This window comes from Vanacampus margaritifer, chromosome 10 (assembly GCF_051991255.1).
Source record: "Vanacampus margaritifer isolate UIUO_Vmar chromosome 10, RoL_Vmar_1.0, whole genome shotgun sequence".
NCBI classification, from domain to species: Eukaryota; Metazoa; Chordata; class Actinopteri; order Syngnathiformes; family Syngnathidae; genus Vanacampus; species Vanacampus margaritifer.
In genome coordinates, this window is record NC_135441.1 from 26,593,599 (window position 1) to 26,619,383 (window position 25,785).

At 44.0% G+C, this 25,785-nt stretch overlaps 2 protein-coding genes and 1 long non-coding RNA gene across 3 annotated transcripts in view; 2 read left to right on the plus strand and 1 right to left on the minus strand.

The window, feature by feature from the left end:
- Positions 1 to 25,785, plus strand: part of LOC144058754 (uncharacterized) — a 102,756-nt gene that overhangs the window by 46,823 nt on the left and 30,148 nt on the right. The gene's annotated exons all lie outside the window — the stretch shown is intronic.
- Positions 6,208 to 10,599, minus strand: zic3 (zic family member 3 heterotaxy 1 (odd-paired homolog, Drosophila)). The gene is made up of 3 exons (XM_077578783.1): positions 9,309 to 10,599; positions 8,822 to 8,985; positions 6,208 to 8,678 (listed from the first exon to the last, which is right to left on the minus strand). The coding sequence occupies exons 1-3, from the start codon at positions 10,309 to 10,311 to the stop codon at positions 8,496 to 8,498; spliced, it is 1,350 nt and encodes a 449-aa protein (XP_077434909.1). The 5' UTR covers positions 10,312 to 10,599; the 3' UTR covers positions 6,208 to 8,495.
- On the plus strand, positions 16,279 to 22,405 carry zic6 (zic family member 6). The gene is made up of 2 exons (XM_077577251.1): positions 16,279 to 17,869; positions 19,687 to 22,405. The coding sequence occupies exons 1-2, from the start codon at positions 16,876 to 16,878 to the stop codon at positions 20,265 to 20,267; spliced, it is 1,575 nt and encodes a 524-aa protein (XP_077433377.1). The 5' UTR covers positions 16,279 to 16,875; the 3' UTR covers positions 20,268 to 22,405.

Consider the following 25,785-nt stretch of genomic DNA (forward strand, 5'->3'; position numbering starts at 1 on the left):
AATTTATGTTTGTGCACTTTTTTCTTCATTGTCAATTTGAAATACAGTTATGGAAATTTAACAAAAATATTTATATATATATATATATATATATATATATATATATATATATAAAAATTGTTGAATCATTGATTAATAATAATTTAAAAAAATAACTGATTATTCAAATAATTTCTTGTTGCAGCCTGACTGATTAAAACTTATAAATGTGAATAAATGTAAGGAGCATACACTTGTTTTGTTATCGATTAACACTCAAATTGTAACACAAGAGAATCAAACTTTTTTTTTTTCCTGTTTGCTTTTTTTTTTTTTTTAAATCTTGACCTTTGACATCATGTAGTTGTGTTGTGGCATTTTTCTGCCCTCTTGATGGATGCTATTGACTGTTTTACGCCTTTGCTTGCATCTTAGTAACTTTCACTTGCAATTATGCTTCCGCTATTTTTCCTTTCACTTTATTGCCCAAATAGTTCTGAGGAATTTCAGTGGGAAATATGACCTAAGTTTTGATGTCCCCCCCCCCCCCCCCCCCTCTATCTATCTGGGACGGCCACTTCAGAGCTAATTAAATCTGCACACATTTTTTTAATGCAACTCGATGCTCTCAGTGTGTCGATTTTTAAAAAAAAAAAATGAAAAAAATCATTTGACGAGGCTTGAGGGGCTTTTTCCTTGTAAAAAGAAGTGACTATTATTGTTTATCGGAGCAACAAGTGAGGCTTTTGATCAAAGGGAGGTTTTGGGTTTCTGTGCCCCCCCCCCCTCCGTGAGGCTCTCGTGGCCCATCAAGAGGAGAGAGGTGTCACGGGTCATCATAGCAGGGGACGGGATCGAGTGTCTGTGCAGATGCAGATGAAAATATTTGACTACAACACGTTGGAGCAAAGCGGCTTCGTTACCACCTCCGATGTTGTTTGTACGCCTGCTGGAAAATGTGCCATTTATTAGGGACGGCCCTGCCAATCACACCACCACACACTTTAGCACTGGCCCATTTTTCGCCGTCTTTTTTTTTTTTTTTTTGGGGGGGGGGGGGGGGGTTACAAAACGATAATCAAGCCTATATGAGTCCGCTGAATGGCAATCGTGATCGGCGATGTCCGTTGTGTTGTTCTCATCCCCGAGACGTCGGCAAAGCCAAAAAGGAAAAGGCAATTATTGTGCAGGCGATTGTCCCATAGTGGCATTGAAAAGCTGTCAGCGTGAGAGGCTTGCGATTGGGTTGGTGGACGGACACCCATGGCCCCCCATACATTATCCTGGCATGAGGTCGCGCTGCACCTGGCTTTTCCATCCACCGCCCCCCCCCTCCCTCCTTCTCAATTGGCCCTCCTACCTGTCTCATTCCTCCAACAGCAGCAACAACACCTCCTCCATCTTCTCTATTGGATGGATGGACACGATTCATTTAATAAGACAGCAATTGAAATCACGATTAGGACAATCATTTGTTTTTTGGTACAAAACAAGAAAATGTAAAAAAAAAAATATATATTAAGACAAATATAATTCTTTGGAAAACTTTATTCAAGTTCCTTTTGGACTAAACAGGATTTATTAAATGAGTCATTTCAAAATAAAAAGGTGCAAATACATCAATTTAAACATCTCAAAATTAGTATTAATGATATTTTATTTTTGTTTACAACTATGCCGATTTTGTAATTGTGGAGTGTAATAATTGAAATTGTAATTGTACCTCAGAATTATGGAAATATGATCCACTTGGGCTTTTCCTAAACAATTAATCCACGTTTGAAAACATACTGCATTCTCGCGAGTAAACTTGTATTGTTGCAGCTGTTTTATTTGAAGCTTTCGTCACCCGGCAACCAACCTGCAGCTGCGGCTGCCGTTTTTTCCTTTCCCGGCAAATCATTACAGTAAAAATCATTTCTGATCATGCAGCTTGTCGCACAACATATGGAGAGAGAAAAAAAAAAACATTTGCTGATTGTCGCATGGCTTTTGATTATACCTCGTGCTCCGATCTTTTATCCTCTTGCCCCAAGTGACGGTTGTCACGCATGTTGACACACACACGCACACAATCAGATTTCTGCTATAGTGATCCGGCATTACTTTATTTTTTTATTTATTTTTTTTACTTCTTGCTGATAGTCTGCTTCAGAGTGCCTTGTTGTCAGCCCCGAGTGTGTGCATGTGACAGAGAAGTTGGAAGAGGTGTCAAGTGTGTGTGTGTATATGGTGGTTTTGCGCTGGCGTGGCTACTTTAGAGTGCCTCATTGTTGCAAGGTGGAAAAATCCTGCGATTACTCTGTGAGATTTATTATGTCACGTAAGAGGAATTGTGAGGTAAGCAAACCAACGATTCCGCAGGGAATCGGTTTACTGGAAACCAATTCCCCCAAAATAACTCGTTTTCGATTCCCATCCCAACGGGCGAGTCAAGCTACTGCTGAATGATCAAACATTTCTTCAATACTCACACGTTATACGGTGGTGCCTTGAGATACAAGTTATATTTGTTCTGTGACTGCGCTTGCAACTCAAAACATGCATATCTCAAATCATTTTCCCCCAGTGAGGTGAATGGAAATGCCCCTACAGCCCCTGCAAAGAAAAAGCAACAACAAATTGCACTTTTCTAATATTCTTTATAAAAACAAACAGTGACAATAATTAAATATGATGTAAAGAATTGAACACTTTCTGCATCGTGATTTTAATGCTGCAATTCAATTCATTGTGCTTCTGGTGTGCTAGCCTTGGCCACCAGGAGGCAGTAGAGTTCATTAATGTTGACACAAACAAAAGAATAGTTCTTCTTCTACTGCTCTATCTATCTATCATGAACTAATGAATCTCACATGTAATGACCATTGTCCTCTTTCATTATGAGAGGTTGATGAATATGTGAGCCCCGAGGCAAGCTTTGGGGGGGGGGGGGGGGCTTTTCTCTCAGGTGAATGGCTTTTTCTTTTTGCTGAATCGGGCCCATTCCTGCTGAAGTTTGGAGGCTGCTGCCTACCATGCAAGCAGCAAGCGGCCATACAGTACCGTAAATGCAAATATTCCTGCCCCGTATGTGCCGTAACGTGTCATAGAAGACTCCTTTGCTTTTTTTCCTTTTCCATGAAAAACACCCAAAGGCAGTAAATTGCTCATTTAACAATTTAACATCTCTCTCTCTTTCTCTCTCTGAGAAAATGTCTGCACAAGACGAACTACAATCGGAGAGCATCTGCTAGGCTGAATGTGCATGTAGCGCGACCCCCCCCCCCCCCCCACACACACACACACACACACACACATCCACTCTGGGGGCTCATTAGCGTGGGTGCGTGGGTTTAGAAATTCATCAAGTTTGTTCAAGCCCTCCCTCCCTCCCCCGCCAGATGTTAGGGAATTAACGTTTATGCCACTGTGGGAGTTCATCGATCAACTGGTGACGTCATTTCTAAAGAATAGATGCGCTTTAATTTTGATTATTGGATAGTCATAGGGGAGTAAAAGTATCAAGTCATGCAGAGATACCTGAAAATCTACTTAAGTAGTAATAATGTATTTTGTTACTTTAGTTCCACCTGTGCTATACTTTCACTCAATTGCTTGTCATACCTGCAGGCTATGCGCTTATAGGGGAGGGGGGGGGGGGGGTCTCAATGGAAATGCCTCCTAACGGGGACCAATAGAGGAATAATTGAATTGGCACGACAAAGCCATTGTGTTAACATGCTAATGGCTTTGCATGACAAAAAGGGCGACGTATAAAGAACGCCGTTCACCGAAAGACGCACCACGTGGACCGAAGGTGTTTTATATTCAACAGCCCGCTGGAGGTGAAATCAATTGGGTGGGGCGCGTCATCAACTTCCGCGCTGTCAAGCAATTGCAATTTACATATAGTGTGTGTTTTGTGACGCTGCTGTTTTATGAAGTCATGTTTTCCATCTCTTGTGATTTGCAGTCGGCAATGTCGTGATGCGTTTAATGTCATCCAGTTAATGTCAACAGATGCTAAGTATATACTTGTTGCGCAATATGGCGCAGTCTAAACTTCAAAGCGTGACGTGTTTGCTCATAGTTGAAGGTTCGAGTCTGAAGAAGACCGAAAATTACAGATTAATTAGTCACTTCTTCTTCTTTTTTTTCCCCCCTCAACGTCAGGCTCAGATGATGGATCAAATAAAATGTGAGAGTAATTAACATATAGGCCTACTGTAATTGAAAATATGTCTGTGTATTTACATTTCTTAGCATTGCTGAACAGAAAAAAAAAATGTCATGTCAGGAATTGTTTCCACAATGCAAATTTTTCCACCCACTTCTGAAGCTGCATAATTTTAGCCAAGTAAATGAATGGTTATTAATTAATTAGCCTTAAGAAACATAGCAAAAAAAATCGCTTGCTGTTTATTAAGCCCCAATTTGTCTCCATTGGGTTATATATTTGTGAATGTGTGCTTTAATTTTTAAATTTAAAACACACTTAAATGTGTCAGTAAGGCATTCTTAATAGTAATAAAAAAACGTTATTATATCCAATTTGTATGCCACTTCATACAAATATGAAGGTCCTTGTGGTTCCTGGTGTTGATATGAAATTCTCTAATATGTTTGCCGACACGTCACGCGGTCAGAGATCAGCTGCTTTTTGAGCGTCATCTTGCATCTTGCCAGCTTGCGGGAAGAATCGCAACAACATCTCCCTTGCGTTCACTTAAGACAGACAAAAACAAAAGGTCGCGCATGTGGAGTGTGTAAGCATGTTGTGTTTGCGTTCTCTGATTGGCCGTCTCCATCCAGGAGCGTGCGTGTGTGTGGCTTGCGTGACAAAGGGCGTTGGGGACCTGCTTGTGTCAGGTGATCCTCTTATAGCGCGCTCCTCTTCCGCTTAGCCAGCAAATACTCTTCACTGGGGGGAGGAGGGTGGGGGGGGCAGTCTAGAGGAGAGAGGGCGGAGAGGCGTAGTAGTGTGTTGTAAGGGCGGGGGGGGGGGGGGGGTGACCAATCAATCCAATATCAAACTTCAGCCGGTAAAACCGTCAGTCAGACGCGTCACTCACTCCCTTTTCTCCCTTGAGGTGCCAACAGACAGCTGCATCATCCGGGTACTACCCATATTGCAACCCACGAAGAAGAAGAAAAAAAAACTTGCAAGGGAAGACTGTAAATCCGAGACAGACGCAGCATTCGGTTAGTCTTATAAGCGCTGCTTTCTAATCCATTATTGAGAATCAAGCTCGAGCCTTTCATGTGTGTGTGTGTGTGTGTGTGTGCGCGCGCGCGTGTGTTTTCCCGCTCTCACTTCACTCTCGATCGCCTTTCTTGGATCGCGTCGCCTGCTCCACTTTCTCGCGCGGCGACGATTCTCTACTGTACGCGCGCGCGTGTCGGCGGACGCGCGCTCAAGTGTTTCCGTTTTCCTCCTCACGATCCCTCTCAAATTAACTCGCGCTAATGGCATCTTTACACCCGGATTTGTCTCCGTGATAATGCAGGTCAGAGTGCAGCCACCGAATCCCGCCGCGGGCGTGTTCGAAAAAAATAAATAACTATCAAATAAAACGTCGACAAACGCGTGCGTAAAAAAACGCAGCCACCTATTCTCCCTCTCTCTAGCAAGCCGTGTCTCTCTTATTTGACGTCACCGCGTCTGAGAGGAGGAACTTGAAATGTGCGACTAGACGAGCCGAGTCGGGAGGGAGGAAGAAGGGAGGGGGGGGGGTAAGGGGGCTGAAAGAAAATAAATCAAAGGAATGATCGCGCTTGCGCAAAAGTGGGGAGGAAAAAAAAGTGAATCTGTGTTTAAATATGGCTGCGGAGGATGCTGATGTTGATGCGCGAATTTTTTTTTTTTTTAAGAGCGTAAAAAAACACTCGTTAATTTCTTCAATTTGCAGCGGGTAAATGAGGAAAGCCACTTTGGGTGTGTGTGCTGGGAGACTTTTGCCAACACACACTTCATTTGACGGTCACGGGCTGGAAGTATACGAGATCCTGCACCCCCCCACCTTTAATAGTAAAATAAACACAAATCAACTTTCCCCGCGCGTGCGCCACTTTGAGGTGAAATGAAAGGTCTGTGACGTCACGACGAGTGCACGCACACAAGCCAAGACACTAAAATGGCGCCTCTCTTGGTGTCAAGTTCAAGTGACTCCTCGCAGTCTGACTCCAGCAAGCACACAAACATGCTGCTAAGAATAAGAACAGTAAAATAATCACCGGGAAGGCTCGTTTGCACAAGGTTTTGATTTTAATTCCAGTCCCAAAAAAAAAATCAGAAGAAGAAAAAGAAAAGCAAATCACATTTGTTTGTCTTGAAAGAAAGCAATGACACAGTAGCCTTGAAAAACCAAATGTTGCTATTGGCGGCGTGTATTAGCTGATGCAGGCTAAGGCAAAAACGTGGGCCTGCTCGTGTAACATTTGCTTTGCCTCAGTGTGGCACAGTGACACATTTCATGACTAAAACATTTTTTCTTTTCCTGCTCGTCGAAATATGACGCAGAACGTGTTACAACATCATCATTCTCGCAGTGTGTTTTGTTTTGTTTTATACAGACGATATTTGTACATTTTAGCCACGTGGACGAGGGGCGGGCGTAAGAAAAAAGTATTTGTGTTTTTTTTTTTAAATTAAGGTATAGAAAATAGCATATAAAACATATACTCCTTAAATTATTTAATTAAATAAACGTATTTCATATATCACTGTCACGAGGTACCGTTTTTTGTACATTTTATTTTCAAAATTAGTGCTGGTGGTCTGAAATTGATCTCACAATAAACTTTGTGTCTGCATAATATTGAAATCTTAAGAAGAGGTTACAATGCAATGCTGTAACTCTTTTTCAAACACCTCAAAACAAAAAGTCCCACATAGAGCTAAAATTCCTTTCACTAGATTTTTTTTCCAACACAAAAAAAATGCCATCTTGACATGTTACTCACACATAAAAAAACAAACAAAAAAAAAAACAGGCATAATCAAACTGCTCTATATGCAAACACCACAACAGAGAACACGCTTAGTTTCCACAGAATCATTTTTACGTTGAAAACAATGCAAGCTGACAGACAAAAAAAAAAAACAACAACTTTTTTTTGTTTTATTTTTTTCTTCTCGTGACAGTTCCATTGTTGCCGATGCACACATTTAAAAACATACTTGCACAAAGACACTGCTGGAACTATTCTTTAAAAAAAATAATAAAAAAAAATTATATTTGGGTCTGGACTCCCAATTTCGAAATTCTGTCACCTTGATTTGGAAATCGGCACACACTCGTCTGTAATACAAAGAGTGCAATTTTTTTTTCAATGCTACAGATTTTGACATCTATGTCTGATTCTAAAAAAAGTAAAATATACAAAAGCAAAGTTTAAAATCCCCCCCGCCCCACATAAAGATATCCACACAAGCGTTTTATAGCTTCTCAGCTGAACTCCCTCCGCCAAGGTCACACATGTACATGTCAATGGTCTCATAAAGAAAATATGGGGAATATCTTGCATCATATATAGACAAATCCATAATATCCATATAGACTATTTATTATTCGATGCAAATAAGACACGTGTAGGCCTACTGGTTTAAAAATTAAAATAAAAGAAAGGAAAAGACAAAAGGATACAATCGCCATGTTTGGAGCTTTTCGTTGTTGTTGTTGTGAAGCTGAGCCCAGTACAGTTGTTAGAAGAAGAAAAAAAACATTTCCATAAATATCATTTTCCCCCCACCCATAATTAAATTATAAATTGATAAATATGGCATCATGGATATGTATTTACAACGGCATATTAACAAAAGGCAACGTTATTATATTCAACGGCAACAATCGTATAACCTAATACCACACTTTTTTTTCTGCACCCGAAAAAACGGACGATGACGACAGATTCGACCCCATCAAACAAGGAAATACATTCACGAGTATAATATTTATTTAGGATTTTTTTTCTTTTGTAATCTTTTAAACTGTGTTCAAGTTCATGACAAAAAAAGACTTTGGCACGTTTTCTTAAGACTGAAAGTTCCAACAATCAATTGAAGGGGCGACACAACACTTGCTGCCTGACACCCTTTTTTTTTATTTATTTATAATATAAAACAGAGTGAAATAATCCTCCCTTTTTATTTTTATTTTTAAATAAAATTTTGAGAAAATACATAAAATGAAAAATAAATCATTTTTTTCTCCTGAAATGTTTTTTTTTTCAACAAAAAAGGGAAAACAAAACAACAGAATGACGTAATCTGAGAGAGTATTTTCTCTGTTTCCATTTATTTTCATTTGAATCCCTTCAAACTGCGGAATAAAAAAAAGTCCAACTTGAGTAATCCTGAGCTCGGACGTGGCCCGCTTGCTTGCTTCTTCTTGTCCTGTTGTGTGTGTGTGTGTGTGTGTTTGTGTGAATCTTCGTGTGTGTGTGTGTGTGTGTGTGTGTGTGTGTGGAGTCAGGAAAAGTCTTTTCGTGGTTTTTAAATCCATACAAGTTGGGCCGCTTGCTTGTTGTCGCCCTCAAACGTACCATTCGTTAAAGTTGGGCGCCAGCCCGTCGTTGTGTCCGGATGTGTTTTGCACGGCTGACGGGGGCGTTTTTGTCGGGTCTTCGCTGGAGGCCGAGCCCAGAACCGGTGGTGTGGACGACTCGTATCCGGAACTTGCTGCCGGGGACGACTCGGACCCTTGAGACTCGTGGACCTTGGAGACAAGAAATAAAATAAAATAAAAATCAAGCTTTTGAATGCACCCCATCGAATCAAGTTGTAAACAAAAAAAAGGGGGGAGGGGGATTTAAGAAGCGTTATCAGGTCTGCGCGCGCTAATTTGTTTGGGAATGATACCTTCATGTGTTTCCTGAGAGAGCTTGGGTGTGTGTAGGACTTGTCGCACACTTTGCAGATGTAGGGCTTGTCGGATGTGTGCACGTGCATGTGCTTCTTCCGGTCGCTGCTGTTGGCGAAGCGGCGGTCGCAGCCATCGAATTCGCACTTGAACGGCTTCTCACCTGACGGGCAGGGGAGGGGGGGGAAGGGAGTGGGGGGGGGGGTACAAGCTCATGTCACAGACGGCCGTAAACACATTCACACTCGCACACACGCGCACGCAGCGTTATTATATAACGTCGTAACCTACATTTGGGCTGAACGCCGCTTCTGTCAGCTTTTATTTATTCATCGCGTCTACTCTCACGTTCGTAAACACTGAAGCAACAGTTTACAACTCCGCCACTCCAACTGTGCACGCACACCAGTGGACCGAACCCACACTTGACTCGACGCACAAGTTAGCAGAAACGCACCATCGGCGTCCGGTTCTTTTCGCGCTTACCCGTGTGCGTCCTTTTGTGGATTTTCAAGTTCTCCGAGCGGGCGAATATTTTGCCGCAGCCCGGGAAGGGGCACGGGAAGGGCTTCTCGCCCGTGTGCACCCGGATGTGGTTGACGAGTTTGTACTTGGCCTTAAAGGACTTTCCCTCCCGGGGGCAGTCCTCCCAGAAGCAGATGTGGTTGCTCTGCTCGGGCCCGCCGACGTGCTCCATGGAAACGTGCGTGACCATCTCGTGCATGGTGCTGAACGTCCTGTCGCACGTCTTTTTGGGTCTGTTCATCTGGTGCTCGTCTATCCACTTGCACGACAGTTCTTGCTTGATGGGCTGCCGCATGTAGCGGAAGAAGGCCCCCGGTCCGTGGTGGCTGGGCACGTTCATGCCCATGTTCATGTTGATGGGGTGGTTGTAGTTGTGCAGCTGCGCCGCGCCGTAAGGGTCCGCGCGTGGACTGGCCACCGGCCGGTACGGGTCCGCTCGGCCGAAGATGTCCCCGCGCAAGCCCAGATGCATCTGGCCGTTGACGACGTGTCCGCTCGGTGACGGGTGGCTCACCCCCTGCTCGTGAAGTCCGGGGAAGAGCAGATGTCCCGGGTTGTCCGCGATGCCCGGCGGCCCGTGCAGGCTGCCGGCCGAGGCTGCGGCGGCGGCGAACAGCCCGTGCTGCGCGCCCGGCGCCGCCGACTCGCCCATGCCGCGGTTCCGGAAGAGAAAGTCCCGCGTGGAGTTGAAGGCCCCCCCGCCGTACGAGCCCACCTGGCCGCCGTGCGCGTGTCCCAGCGCCGCCGCATAGCCGCCGGCTTGCGGGGTGAAGGCTGACGTCTGTCCGGAGGCGATGTCGTGGCCCACGGGGCTGATTTTGAACGCGGCCGAGTGGGACGGCTCGCTGAACGGGTTGAGTCCCAAGCTCGCGTCCCTGTTGCCGATGTCGTGGTGCCTGGGTGCCCCGAAGCCGCCCACTCCTAGCGACGCGAACTGCGGACCGCTATCTAGCAGCATAGTCATGAGCGTGGGAGGGGGCAGAAAAAAAAAAAAAAAAAACTTAGGAGAAAAGAAATTTAAAATCCAGTTTAGCGGAGCGCGCAAGCTGCAAGCGCCGCGCCGAGATTTGCCGCACCGCCAAAAAGAAAGGGGGGAAAAAAAACGAACCCCCAAAAATGAGCACCCCGAAAACGGGGAAGAATCCTTTTCAAGAGTTGGGAGGAATGTGCAAAACTCCCGTCGAGCGCGCTCCGTGAGAACCAGGATCAAACTTCCCCCCCTTTCCAGGCGGATGATGTCCTTGGACTGATAAAGTCAATCACTCACTCCCAGAACATAAATGAACTCGGGAGGCAGAGCTACGACAGCCAATCGCGGGCCGACTCCCCGCCTATCACGTGACGCGCAGCCAGGCCGCTAATTGGCCGGATTTGCGGTGATTGGCAGCCTTGCCTATTGAAGATGGCAGCTCGTCTCAAACGCCTCCTTTTGATTGGCTCTCGCCGGCCTTATTTTGCAGGTAAATGCGAGCTTTTGGAGCTCGCAGCATCAGTGGGGGGCAACGCGCAGCCCGGACCCAACTCGGACCCGCCACCGGGTGCCGAACTACTGAGACTTGGGGGACGCTGTTACGTAATAGAGCACGCGAGGCAAAACGCCTGAATGGAAATGATGAAGGATGAACAACTAGCGATCTTGTTTCGATACAAAGCAATCAGGTGTTGCATTCAATGACAATCTGAAATAATACAATTTTCTCACATCGTAGCCACTTTTATCTATCTATCTATCTATCTATCTATCTATCTATCTATCTATCTATCTATCTATCTATCTATCTATCTATCTATCTATCTATCTATCTATCTAATGTCAAAACTGGATTTTTTCTGGCATAAATCCTGATTGTGGCTTTCTTGAAGGATCTTAAAAGAGGTTTTTGGGGGTGGGGGGTTGGTAGGTGGGAAGGGGGGGGGGGTTGGGTTTCTCTCCAGCAAATCTCAATAGGGTGTAAGACGGAGGGATCGCGAGGTGGGGGTTTTGGGGGGAGTTTGCTGAAGGGAGAGCGTGTGTGTGTGTATGGGGGAATAAAAGACAGACAGAAAGATGGCAGTAATTGTAATGTCCTACGATATTTTTTGGGGGGTCTTAGCCACACAAAAAAAAAGGGGGGGGGGGCATTGAGCGTGTTTTAGAGGCATACTGCTGACTCTCTGCAGGACACATACAATCTGATCAAGTTCAGAGACGCGTTGAGTGCTTGAAGCGGCGCTTTTTAACCGGTGAGCCTTTCACATGACACCCCCCCCCCCCTCCCTGACTGCCCCCCCCCCTCCAGACCCCATGCACACACACACACACACACAATCTGTCCCAGGAAGGAGCTCCTCACATTCTTTATTTTTTTAAGGGGGCTCTCCCTGTACCCCCCCCCCCCCTCAAAAAAAGTCTTCCAAATCAGCCCCTTCATTTCTCGCCGTGCCCTCATCCCATCATCATCATCATCTATGCACTCTCCACAACTTTCCTCTGCACTCCCCCACTCATATCAATCACACAGCAGAGGTGAGTTGTCTGACTTTTCTGCATGACAGTGAAGGCAGCATGCGTGCGTGATAGCTGTACAGTATAGTTGAGGGGCGGGGCTGCGTGCGTGTTTTTTTTTGTTTTTGCGCGCGTGTGTGTGCGAACAGAGTTTGGGCCCTGAATGGTAGAAGTTGGCACTTTGTTGCATTATAGCGCAAAAAGTAGAATGTGAGACACGCGCGCACGCACGCACACACGCTCACGTTTGCTTCCCAGCCCGCGGCCGCGCGCGTGCACGTCACGTCACGCACGCGCACGCTGGTTGAAGTTCGCCGATTTACGGCGACCTTTTTTGAACCCTCGCGAGTGGCGAGCAAGCTATTGAAGTTTCTCCGTATTTTATTGCCTTGTTGGCTGTGCGCGCTCACGAGACCGCGCGCGCTCGTGCTCCCGGGGAGAAGAAATATTAGGAGGGGAAAAAAAATATGCCTTTTGGAAGATGTGACAAACGGAAAGCAACTAGTGCCTGCAGAGAACAACCAGTGTCGACTTGTTACAATTTAATTTAAAAAAAAAAATTCTGAGAATGAAAATTAAAATATATTCACTTTTGAACTTTTTCAGAACATTGAACCAAAGCTGGAAAACAAAATGGCGAGGTAAATAAAATGGACGATTGTGTGACTTTTCTCCTTTACAATTAATTGATTTTCTCTCCATTTTCTTTGATGAAATGTTTTCCCTTCACATTTTAATTCCTTTCCCTGGAATAAAAAGCCTTTCCCCACAATTTGAGCGCACAACACGCTAATCATATCGTGTAATATTATATAATATTCTTAGCACGGGTGTGCTGTGTGTAATTTGATTATTTTTGTTATCTCGGCTCGGGATTACCTCATCTCACGGCCGGGCCGAATGTGGGGTTGCCTCATTGGTTATAAACTAATCTGCTCCCCACTGAGCATGCGCGCCATATGACAATATTGCAGGGGTGCAATAATCTAGTGCACACGTCACGTGAGAGGGCAGGCAGGCCCATCGATCCATTCAATGGTAAAGCCACGTTTTGTTTTGCATTTACAGTAGACCGTAGTTGACATTCATTTCAGCAATTTGCAAATGTTGTTTTGCTTGAGAAACATTGGATTTACGTAGTGAAGTTTGTGCTTTTTATGTGACATACGTGTAGCCAAAAATGATTTGTACACATAATTTAATATAATTTAATAGCACTATAATTTTGTGGTAAATTGCACTATGCAACATGCTGATGTTCATATATATATATATATTTTTTTTTTCAATACAGACACTCTACAAAGTGTACAGTAGTGCTGAACGAATGCAATGTTCCGTGAGCTGCATTGTTGTCTGCACCATTTGCATGTTTTGTTGTTATGCTGCCTAATCCCGCTCCCAGGCTGTGTTCACATTTCCAACAGCGAATTGTTGTCTTGTTCGCCTTCTCTTTCAAAGCGTTTTGGATTTCCGGCAATATTCCCACAAAATGATGATGCCATTTTGGCTCACTTGAATTTCCTGTACAGTAATTAGCATGCAACGTTTGCATCCTGTCTTATTTTCTTCCCTGGAGGCTGGTATAGCGCTTTGGCCAAATTCACCATTTTGACAGCATGGCTTGTCATTTAGCATCCGCGTTAGCTTGTTTACATCTTTATCTCGTTGCTGAAGAGCAAGCTGATGAGCCGTTTGCACTTGGACTGGCTTGTCATGAACACTTTTTTTTGTATTCCATCGCATCATGATTCGCATTATCACTGCACCGCGTTTTAGTGTTGGTACACGCTAGCATACTTGCTAACGTGTGATGCTATCATGTGCTATGTGGTCTTCATGACTGAATGATTTACTGTGTCGGCCTTCCATGACGTGCAAAGAGTCTCATAGTGGGGCTCGTGGGCTTTGTCTGTGCCAAGTTCAGTTCAGTTGTGTTTAACTTTAAAGTTCAGTATGTTTGCATTTGAACATTAAGAACGGTTTGTTGATATTTATTTACAATTCTTTGGTTGATCAAGTTCATCGCCGGCTCTTTTGCTCATCTTTGTTCAGCTGAATATCGCCCAAATTCTCACAATTGCAAATACTGTCAGATTTCTGTATAGTTCTCCATAAAGGAAAACCGATTAGCTTTGTTTTATTTTTGTTTGTTTTTTCAAAATAAGACATTTGCAAATCTGCTTTTACTTTGGAAAAAAATTATCAACATTTTGGACACGTTAATGACATTTTTTGCACTGCCAATTTGAAATCATGTCCTATTTTTGAATAAAGGTAAGGCATTTAAAAAATAATAATTCAAATCCGATTCATCAAAAATAACAATCTATCGATGAATCAATTCTAATAAATAATGCTAAATTGCAGCCCTGAAATCTAGAAGATTCCAGTTGCCTTGAATTTCAACTTTTGGTAATAAACTGGATGAGTGAGAATTATACACCAGCATAAAGAAAAAACACAAATTAGAAAGCTTTTTTTATTTTATTTTTTTTATTGATATTGTGACAGAAAGTCAACATGCATTCAAGCTCAGTTCAAAATGTGCATAATGTCGCAGAAGTATCAAATGGACATTATTTATTTTTGGGAAATAAAACATCATACTAAGCAAAGTTTTTTTTTTTTTCTTCCTCTTATTTTCGGCAGTACTTGATGTAAAAAGTTTTGGAATCCCTCTAGTAGATTTAGGCAGCTGTAGTTTCTCACTTGATTTATAGAAGCATCTGTCTGCAAGTGGACACACACACACACACACACACACACACACACACACACACGCACACACACACAAATACTTGACACAATATTAAGCTGTCAGACCCAAAGACACGCAAGTGGAGGCCAAATTGGCTCAAATGATTTGTAGTATAGAAAATGGATCCCTATTCCAGTTGTGTCCATTGGAGCAGGGGTGCGGAACCTACAACCCGTGGGCCATATGCGGCCCATGAAAACATTTGACCAGGTCTGTCAAGCAATTCTAAAAACTAACACAACTTGAGGTAAACGCCTGGGAACATTTTGAGCAACAATCGCTCATAAAATTCAATATTTTGCTAATTTGTTCGATTGTTGATTGTCTCTTTTTCGTACATGTAACGTAGCCCTCACATTTACTCTACTCTACTCTCTAGACTTTATTTTTTAAAAAAAGGAAAAGAAAAAAAAGGGCTATGTATAAGTTGGCGTTCATCTCTTGCAAAAAGAAATTGTGCATGTTTTCGTGGCATGGTGTGTAAAGGCAGGCGTGTGTGTGTGTGTGTGTTCTTAATCACTTGATTGATTTTTGACAACATTATTCAGTTCATAGATGAGAAAGATGTTTGCAGTGTAAAAAAAAATAAATAAATTACAACATATTTGATGTTGCCTGTCACACACCCAACACAAATTGCAATGGAGAGTCTGACATTTGTTGAAATCTAAAAAATTCAAATTAAGAGACACCCTTTTTTTATTTTTAACCTACATTGGAGAAATTCACAGCGTTAAATTATATGTATTATTTAAGTTAAAATAAAGAAAATAAATGAAGTTGTATATTATATTTCTGCAATTGGAATGTTCACCTATGGCAGTTAAAACCATTACAGAAATTCAGACTTATTATTGCAGTGTTGTCAACTAATTCTGATAAATATATATGGCAGTTTGAAAAAAAAAAAAGTAATAAATGTCCTTTTTTTTCTCCGTTCATGGCCAAAAGGTGAAGAATGTTGATATATTTGTTATTTATGTTCTGTGCAGCCCTTTTAAAGCCAATGAATGGCCGATTGAAACCTTTTTGGTTTTTTTATTGCCCTTTAAGGACCTTCAACCTCCACTCATTTTTGAAAATACACGGGGGTCAAAGGTTGACCAACACTGGCAGTTCAGTCCAATCACTACTGCTACATTTCGTGGCCCCTTTTGACGTTTGCATTGTCACTGTCGAGGAACCTCTGCAGGTGACGTCATCATAAAGGCTTGCGTATATCATAAAAATGTCAACTGCTTGCATGCCTGAGGATGGAGGATTTCTTTTTTTTTTTTCTTCTTTTTTCTTTTACTGTATATTTAGCTATAATGCAAGTCAATATTTTCTGCCCGAATGCAATTGTTTGGAAAGGTTGTCACGTGAGCTGATTAGCATTTTTACGTAAGCGAGCCGCTGCATGAAGAAAGTGGCACCTTTCATGATTATTAATGAGTTGGATGATTGTGCAGCTCAAACGTGTTGCATTGCATTGACATATTTCACATTTTCACATATTTGCTGTGGTTTCGTAGCTAACAACAAACAAGTGCAGAAGATTTTTGCGCAACTTTTCATGATTTGAAAAATCTACTCACAGGCTGGACATTGCACGATGCCCCCCCCCCCTCCCCCTTCCCCCCTCCGTGGGGTGTTAGAGGAATTAAAAAGCAAATGAGTCGCGGGCCTGCATTTGTCTTGTGTTTTGCTGCAGTCCTCTCCAATGAGCGGACCTCGCAGGTGATGAAGCTTTTTCTTCTGGTTTGTCTTGGTGGGCCCAGAAAAGCGCCCCGAGCAACATTTGGGAGTATTGCTGGCACTTTTCAAAGCATTTTCTCTGCTCCACTTGAAAAGGGTGTCGTGCAGCGCGCGCCCGCCTTGTGCAAGCCCCCCCCCCCCTCCTTAAAACAGACCCCAGTGGCTGTCAATCACGGCGCATTCCAGCCAATCCCAAAGCTCCCATTTCAAAAAGCCGCCGCGCCTGCTGCGCTTTTATATTTTGCGCCGCGGCCTGTTTGCGGGGGCACTTTTACTAGCACGGTTATTGCCACAAATCAAGAGGGCAAAAGAAAAGTGAGGCGGGATGCGACTCGCGGCAACTTCCAGCACTCCGGTGCGTCTTTCAGCGGCGAAGTTCACGGCCAACCATTTCACGTGCAGATGATAAATGGCAATCTGGCAGCAGACATTTTGAAAAACGTCCCGTCCCTCTCCTCGCGCCTTGTGTGTGTGTGTGTGTGTGTGTTTGTTGGCTTTTCAAATCATCTCCCAAATTGCGCGCAAAGCAAACTTTGGCCCCAAACATGACAACAAGCCTGCAGGCGAGGTTGAGTGCAGGCTCAGGCTCGGGCTCGGGCTCGGGTTCAGGCTCAGGCTCAGGCTCAGGCTGCCCTCTCAACTCGGGGGAGAGGAGCGGCGAACCCAGCGTGGCGCTGCCACCTTTGGCAGGGGAGCACACGGGACTCCCCACTGGCACTTCCTTAAAACTCTGCCCCTCGCACCCGTCGCGAGACTACCCCGAGACGAGGTCCAGCGCATACGTTGACCACCCGCTCCCACACTTTGCCGAGGCGGCCTACTTTGAGCACGCCGGCCCCAGGGGCTTCCTCATCGGAGGCGGCTGCATGCCACCGGGCTCCGAGCAGCTGGCGTCGGCGCGGGGGAACCAACATGGCGGCATGGCGCGCTACCGCGACTTCGCCGGCTGCAGGGACGCCAGAACCGGCGCCTTCTTCGCCAGCTACCAGGAGCAGGCCTGCGGCGGCGAGCCCGGCCAGATGATGCTGGGGCTACCTGGGGACCTCCTCACCCGGGGCCACCCGTACGGGCCCGCCGCGGCCGCGAGTCCCAAGGGAGGCGGCCAGCAGCTGGTCTCGCAGTTCCTGGGGCTCTACAAGCCCTTCGCGCACCGCGGCGCGTCCGGCGGCGGCGACGCGCTCCTCGGCAGGTGCGCCAAAGTCAAGAGCGAGCTGGTGTGCAAGTGGAGCTCGTCGGACGGCGGCGGCTGCGGGGGCGGCGGCGGCCAGACGGCGGCGCCGTGCTCCAGAGCCTTCGGGACCATGTACGAGCTGGTCAGCCACGTGACCGTGGAGCACGTCGGCGGAGCGGAGCAGGCTGAGTACGTGTGCCAGTGGGAGAGGTGCGCCCGCGACAGGAAGCCCTTCAAAGCCAAATACAAGCTGGTCAACCACGTCAGGGTCCACACTGGGGAGAAGCCCTTCCCTTGCCCCTTCCACGGCTGCCACAAGGTCTTCGCCAGGTCGGAAAACCTCAAAATCCACAAGAGGACGCACACAGGTTCGTTCCAGCAATTTTCACGCAGAGGGGGGAATTTGGAAAACAAACTTGGCACTATGGCTCTCCATAGGTTGTAAACTGCTTATTTATTCGTTGGTGAAGCTGTTAAGTCATTAGAGGCTCGCAGGCAACAACATTTAGACGCACTTTTTTATGGCCCCTCGTGCAACATAAATGTTTATTTGTGTCGACTTGCCAAATAGTGACCCCCATTTAGGCCATTGGCAACCCTTCATTTACATATTTACATTATTATGATTTTTGCGTGTGTGTGTGTGTGTGTATATATATATATATATATATAGTGTGTAATTCAAGTCTTGCAAGCTATAGGCCAGCTGCAAGGATGAGTCAAGCAGTTTGGCGCCACTACTGTATATTTAGCTGCTGCTGCTGTTGCTGCTGCTGCTGCTGCTGCTGCTGCACGGGGGCCGCTCCCACTTCATTCAAGTGAAATTATTAAATAAATCCCGGGACACCGGAGAGCTGGTGACGTGGCCGTTACGCGCTTGATGCGTGTGCCTCGCAGGGACCATCCCCATCCCTCCCGTGCACATCAGTGGGGGGGGGGAACACATCATGGCAGGGTGGGCAACCAGGCGGCACATGCAGAGAGGCCTACTCAAAAAAAGGAAGACGCGGATATTTATTTACAGATTAGCCCCCTTTATTCATCACAATGATCGATTATAATACCATTTTATTGTTCTTATTTATAACCCTAATTATACGTGAGTATATTGTAAGCTATACACACATTTAAAGGATACATTAGTTTTTTTTGTTGTTTTTTTAAAAGCGTACGCCGCTGTTGTGGGTTCACAATTGCACTGCAGAACAATAATAATCATTGTTAGTACTATTAGTAACAAAGGAAGAGAATTCTACAGATTTTCTTTTTAAGTATAGGCTGTTTTATTTAAAATGCTAAATAAGATAAAAGTCAATTAAGCTGCTTTTGTAAAATCATACTGTAGTGAATATACATAATTGTAGTATAATAATAATAATTAATAATTATTAATTAATAATAATAATAATAATAATAATAATAATAATAAATAACGAATGAATTTAGTAAAACAAATATGCAATAATCTCTGTGTAGATTGTTTGCCCTAATGAAAGCAGGAACGAACGACTTGGCCTCATGCTGTGCGTCTTATATCCGGAAAGTACATTAACTGTCTGGTTTTTTTATGATTACAATAAAAGTCATTCACTTACAAGGCTCTATGAAACCGAATATGTATTTATGATTATCTGGCCCATGTGTGCAGGGTAGTGCAAGGAAGAAGAAGAAGAAGAAGAAGAAGGGGGGGGGGGGTTGGTGGGGGGTACACATTGCAATAATTCTCTCTGCATGGCAACTGCGAGGCAGACGCATCAATGCAACTTGACCTACATTTCCAAGTGAAAGTCACTCCGTCACTTGTTGCGAGCATCTTTGGGGGATGCTTGGATATGACGAAGCTGAAATAGAAAATATAAATCCTAAAAAAAAATATAGTAGTAGTAGGCCTACGCGAGTAATCGAAAGGTGACGTGAGGATACCGTGCACGAAACAGCCCAAATATTAGGTACACCCGCAAAATCCATTCTCAGCTTGCATGCCTTTGCAAACATAACAATGGCGATTTTTTTTTTTTATTGTCTTCAGGGCGGAACATATTTCTGCCTTATTTAGCCCAGGAAGGAAACGCAGCATTCGATTTCCACATCACCTCTCTCGAATCACGCTTTGAAGGCTGGCATGATGTCAGCGGGCCTAACCTCGCCCCCCCCCCCCTCCCTTTCTGTCCATGTGCACGTCCAGGTGAAAAGCCTTTCAAATGCGAATTCGACGGCTGCAGCCGGAGGTTCGCCAACAGCAGCGACCGCAAGAAGCACTCGCACGTCCACTCCAGCGACAAGCCGTACACGTGCAAGGTGCGCGGCTGCGACAAGTGCTACACGCACCCGAGCTCGCTGCGCAAGCACATGAAGCTGCACTGCGCCAAGGAGGCCCAAAGCGGCGCCATCACCGCCTCGGCCGACTCGCATCCGGGCGATCCCTGCTCCGAGTCCCCGCTGCTCAGCCCCATCCGCGACGTGCAGGCCTCCTTGTCCCCGGGGAGTCCGGACGAGTCCAGGTCACGTCTCCAACTCGGGTTCGACAACAGGTCGCAGCCCCTGCTGAACACGCTGTTGCTCCAGAGAGGTTCGTACAGCGCCAGCAACACCGGAAGTGGCGGCGGCGGCGGCCCCAGGGCCCAGTCCGCCCAGTACCACTGCGGCCAGTCCGGCCACACTTTCCAGCACCAGAACCCCTCGTGCAGGACTTTCCCATCGGCCTCGCACTTCCAGAAAGGCTTCGTCAACGGGTGGTACACGTGCCACAGTGGCGTCGACTCCTAATAGACATCTGACTGTCAAAGGACATTTCATTAGGTACACCTGCATGACACAATCCTATTTAATAAGCACATTGATGAGCTCTATATCGGGTGTGCACCTCTCCAATAAAAGTCTTCGATTCTTGATAATTGTTCGATTTCAAAGTGATTTGATTCAGTGGCATCACGATTTGATCAAATTCTCGCCTTAGACCGAGATGGCAAGAGTTTCTTGTTATCATTTGACATATGAATCAAATCGTCAGTACTGTCGATTGTGGCATTTCCTGATTGGATAATCATACCCATTTATTTTTGAAGTGGAACGATTTGGTTTAGTTCGATGCAGCCGTCGTATCTTTTGAATCAGGTTCCATCTCCCGATTCAAATCAATTTGGGCTTTGGGGTTCAAGTTTGCCCACAGACAAACTCGAGGCCCGTGGGCCAGTTCTGGCCCCGCCACATCATTTTGTGCGGCCCCGCTAAAATGCAAATTAGCTTCACTTTTAAATGCATTGGGTTAGTGCGGGCATTTTTGTTACCAAATCTCAAGCTTTTAAAAATCACGTGGACAAATAGTTTAATGAACTTATACTATTTTCCTTGACTTCTGACTTTTAAGATTCTATATATTTATTCGCATGCACGCACTACGAACATAACAGTAGTGGTGAACGATGCAATTCTTACTTTGCTCAAAACAATTAAAGGTTCTATAGTACCTTAATAAATGCGGTTCTTTGGTTTTGGCGACCTTGTTTTGATATTACCTAGCATCAATTCTTATATGTGATTCATAAAGAACAAACCAAGGACTCATGCAAATTTGGTTCTATATGACACCGATTAAGAAGCTAATAGTTATTGGATATTATACAGTAAATAAGAGAACCTCGAAAGCTGTAGTTCTCAAACTTTTTTACCCCCCCCCCCCAAAAAAAAAAAAGTAACCAAAATTACACCAAAATGCAGTAACCTAGTAGGCCTTTTATTAAAATAAAAATGTAGGCTATTACCAAGATTGCATAAAAAAAAACAGTTCTTAAGAAAATAAATGGAAATTTAAAAACTTCTCTTAAATACAAATGAACTGTCCTGTATTAAAATTATTTTTTATTTTAAATAAGATATATAAAAGCTTTACTGTAATGTTTTCATTTGCATGATTTGACTCATGCAAATGAGATTTATATGAAATGTAGTGGTTCTTTAGTGTACCACTAGGGAGACACCAAGACCATTTGTGGTTCCTGCTTCACGCTTTGCGAGTCTCTCACAGAACCGCATGCGTGCTGCCGCTTTTATGCATTTGAGACTCAACCAGTAATGAAGCCCGGCAGTGCAAAGCAGAACCCATAATGCACCTTTATTACTTTACAATGTACCACTTTAATGAATGTATCCCCCCCAACCCCGCCCCCACCCCCATCTTATTTAAAGCTCTTCTTGCATTTGAGGTGTCCTACTGTGCAGGTGTACCTAATGATGTGTCCAGTCAGTGTTTGACAGCTCCAGCACTCCATGTACCTTTTTGTGCTCGTCGTGTTACAGATTTAGTGAGAAGTTGTGAACCGTGTTATAATAATGCCCCCCCCCCCCACCTTTTTTTGTTTTGTTGTTGTTGCTTTTGACACGCCCACTCCCACAGTGGGTGATGTCTATTATTTTTTTTTAAATCGTGTTCACGTCTATTTGTGGGCTGTATTTTATTTTATTTTTTTTAGTCAACATGGAACCTACTTCTGTCTTTTCTATCTATGAATGTAAACCCTTGCAATGCGGGAAACTTTGAATGTAAATTAGCTGTCAGAAACCTATAAGATCTTTTTTCTTTTTTCTTTTTATTTTTATTTTATTTTTTTAATAAGAGCTCCAATTGGCGGTGTTTGGCCCGCAGCATTGTTAATCGTGCGAGGCTGTGTAGTTTTCCGTGCGCGCCACGTGCACGCGTGTTCGGGTCTGTGTTCAATGTACATTTCATTTCCACATTTGTGTGCCACGTGAGCGAGCGAGCGAGCATCCACTTGAGTGTCATAGCATAAAAGGCGTCTTAATTAGCATTCACTTTTACTGTACTCTACTGTACATATAAGCCTGTTGTATAATTAACTATGTATTCTATATTTTATTAAAGTGTCTATATATTCTCTTTGATCAGATGTGCAGTTGTGGTCAATTTCATTAATGTATTTCCTTTTTTTTTTTTTTTTACCCCTAACGGGATGCTCACAATTGAGTTAAAAAAAAAACAAATCTGATGAATTTCTTGCGTGGCTCCCCGTTGTTTTGCCACCAGTGGTTCGAACCGAACCACGGACCTAAAAGCCCCTTTAATAAAATGCGCAGGAGAGAAGCCACGAGTGACGTCATCAGCACCACCGGACACGCGGCGATTGTTAATCGATGATTTGCGATTGTTAAGTAAATACACACACAAAAAACACTCAGCAGACTTTTTTTTTCTCCTCAAATTGTGCTTTTCTAACTTTTCCCGCACACAAACACACTTTGAGCGTTTTTAAAATGCCTTTTTTTTTTTGATATTTAGAACTAAAATAACACAAAGCTTTTAAACTTGACTTAAAAGTCCTAAAATGTTTTGTCACTCCCGCAGTGTGGAAAATCTGACACAAAATGACACAGAATACTGAAATACAAACTTTTATTGTCTTAAATAAGAGTGCAAAAAGCACCAAGGTGGAAAAGAAATCTGGCTTGTTGGAATTTTTGAGTAGAGTTCAAACGCATTAATATATACTGTAAATATATGTTCATCTAATATAGTATCGTTCATTCACCTGTGCAGTCGTGTATTTTAAGTTATTTTTTTTACATTTCTGGAACAATGAATGTAGTGCGTTGTGTGGCATTAGAGTCAAAAGTGGCATTATGTCAGCAAATGTGATCATTATAACACCACAAATATCTTTGACCCTTCAAAGGTGGGGAAGCTTAGGTTGAATCCTTTAACTTAAAAAAAAGAAGAAGAAGAAAAGAGCAAAAGAGCAGAAATCAAGCGAGCAGTTTGATGAGCTGATGTGACATTTGGAAGTGTGTGTGCGTGTGTGTGTGTGTGTGTGTGTGTGTGGTCGCACCCGTTTGATGACCGAGGTCATTTGCCAGCAGTCCAACTTTGTACCTGCCGCACACGTCAGCGTTTTTTTCCCCTCATGAAACACGTGGCCGACGTCGGCGTCATTAAGAACGGCCCCGTATCAAAAAGACGCTGGGTCAAAAGTGGCCCATTTGAACGTTTCTTTGAAGCTGTTGCTTACAGTTTGGCCTGACCAAAAAATATTCAAGCGTCGGCTTGAGTGGGAAAGTACGTTCGATTTTGTCTGCAGTGTTGACGGTTTATGAATTTGATTTCCAGTTTCCGTTCCAGGATGCCATGAAAACTTCTGCCTGCTTTTTTCCCCATTTCTTCTTCTCTTCTTTGTGCAGTCATTGATCTTCACCGCGTGTGTCTAAATAATGATGAATTTAAAGTAATGATATGTGAGACGAGGGAGTTTGTTTCTGCGTTGCGATTGGCTGAGTTGTGAGCTGCGTGATGCTTTATTTGGGGACAACATCTGTAGGGACATTCGCGTATTGTTGCCGCACTTTTTTTTTGCATCTTGGCAGCTGTTTGACGCGATCGTCTCTCGGAATTCACGCTTATGAAGTCTGTATTGTATGATGGGATATTATCATGTGGCTTCAAAACTTACAGACGTGATCTTGTCTCTTCTAATAGTTGTGTCTCCCTCGTCAGCAAATGAAGAAGCCGATTGTTGTCTTCATTGGCTTCTTCTGCACTTTTGTCCCCCCCAAAAAAATCTGCCTGATGAGTCATTAGCTGAAAGCTATCGTTAGCCTAATAGCATGTTTTGGCTAAATCGTCAAAGACATCAAGAAAAACCCAACAAATCGAATGTCCATGAAGAGTCCAGTGGCCTCCATTCAATCTGCACACACGAAGAAAAAACACAATTCCAGTGAACTCATTGGTGTTTAAAAAAAAAATATATATCTTGTAGAAATCAGTTGAAAATTAGGCTAGCAATGCGTTTATTGCTATCGGTTGTTTGCTGTGAGGAGTTCCCAAAACATTGACTACGTTTCATCGTTTGTCGGGATATCAGAAGCATTTCTAACACAACAAATTCATTAACTGTAGTATTTGTTAATATGATCACTGAAAAATTAACCCGAGTGAAATATGGACCGATCCTCTACTTTGGTCGATTTAACCCAACTTTGAGTCAATAAATGGGTCTTTCGGCGTAAAACAACTCAGAAATATTGGTCAGATCCTTTACTTGGGTTAAAAAAAAAAATGTGTCGTTTTGTATAAAACAACACAAAAAGTTGAGTCAAATTGACCCCTAAAGTGGATCGGTCTGTTTTTGATCCATAATTGGGTTACTTTTGACCCAAATGTTTTTACAGTGTACACTTTAAAAATAGTTGGATCAAAAATAACCCAACTATGGGTCAAAAATGGACTGATGCTCTACTTGGGTCAATTTGACCCAACTTTGAGTCAAGAAATGAGTCTTTCATCAGAAAGTTGGGTCAAATTGACCCATAAAGTGGATCGGTCCATTTTTAGGTTATTTTTGATCCGACTGTACACTTTAAAAATAGTTGGATCAAAAATAACCCAACTATGGGTCAAAAATGGACTGATCCTCTACTTGGGTCAATTTGACCCAACTTTGAGTCAAGAAATGAGTCTTTCATCAGAAAGTTGGGTCAAATTGACCCATAAAGTGGATCGGTCCATTTTTGGGTTACTTTTGACCCAACTGTTTTTACAGTGTACACTTTAAAAAAAAGTTGGATCAAAAATAACCCAACTATGGGTCAAAAATGGACTGATCCTCTACTTGGGTCAATTTGACCCAACTTTGAGTCAAGAAATGAGTCTCTCATCAGAAAGTTGGGTCAAATTGACCCATAAAGTGGATTGGTCCATTTTTGGGTTACTTTTGACCCAACTGTTTTTTACAGTGCATGCTTAGTGAGGGCTAATCTTGTTTGAGATGTTATGAGCACCAAAATATGCTCTGTCAAAGCCTCTTATGCGAAAACAGGAGCTGAAATGTCATCTGATGCTCCAAAAGCCAAAATCCCGAGCTCGCTTGGTGTTTGGGATCTTCCGTGGTCACGATGCTGCTTGTCAACGCTTCGTGACCGTGTGAAACATTTCGCTGGCACGAGACGCGCCAAGCGAGCCACGCCCTTCCTCCCAGCAGGCGTGATCCTCGCTCTGCGGGTTCGCCACTCGGGTTCGGGCCCGCCATCTTTCCACCGGCGCGCTCTGCCTGGCAACAGGCAGCCATTTTGCGCTCCACCTCAAGCGAATGCAAATCAAGCTGTTTGATTTGGGGGCGCTTTTCCCAACCGGCGGCGTGTTTGAGCGCCAGCTGTGCGTCGTCGGGAGGGGAAGCTGGTGGAGCCATTTGTCACAGCAGGTCTTTGGATTTTCTGCATCATCATAACGGCGCGTGACATCTTGCGTAACGTACGCTGGGCGGCGTCTCCGGGGTTT

Bases quoted from the DNA above. Each gene is read 5' to 3' on its own strand.
- zic3 (XM_077578783.1), bottom strand. From the start codon at position 10,311: ATGACTATGCTGCTAGATAGCGGTCCGCAGTTCGCGTCGCTAGGAGTG. The intron at 8,986-9,308 runs GTAAGCGCGAAA...CCTGCCCGTCAG, and splicing joins CCACAAAAGGACGCACACGG to GTGAGAAGCCGTTCAAGTGC. The intron at 8,679-8,821 runs GTATCATTCCCA...CTTGTCTCCAAG, and splicing joins CTCTCAGGAAACACATGAAG to GTCCACGAGTCTCAAGGGTC.
- zic6 (XM_077577251.1), top strand. From the start codon at position 16,876: ATGACAACAAGCCTGCAGGCGAGGTTGAGTGCAGGCTCAGGCTCGGGC. The intron at 17,870-19,686 runs GTTCGTTCCAGC...GTGCACGTCCAG, and splicing joins CCACAAGAGGACGCACACAG to GTGAAAAGCCTTTCAAATGC.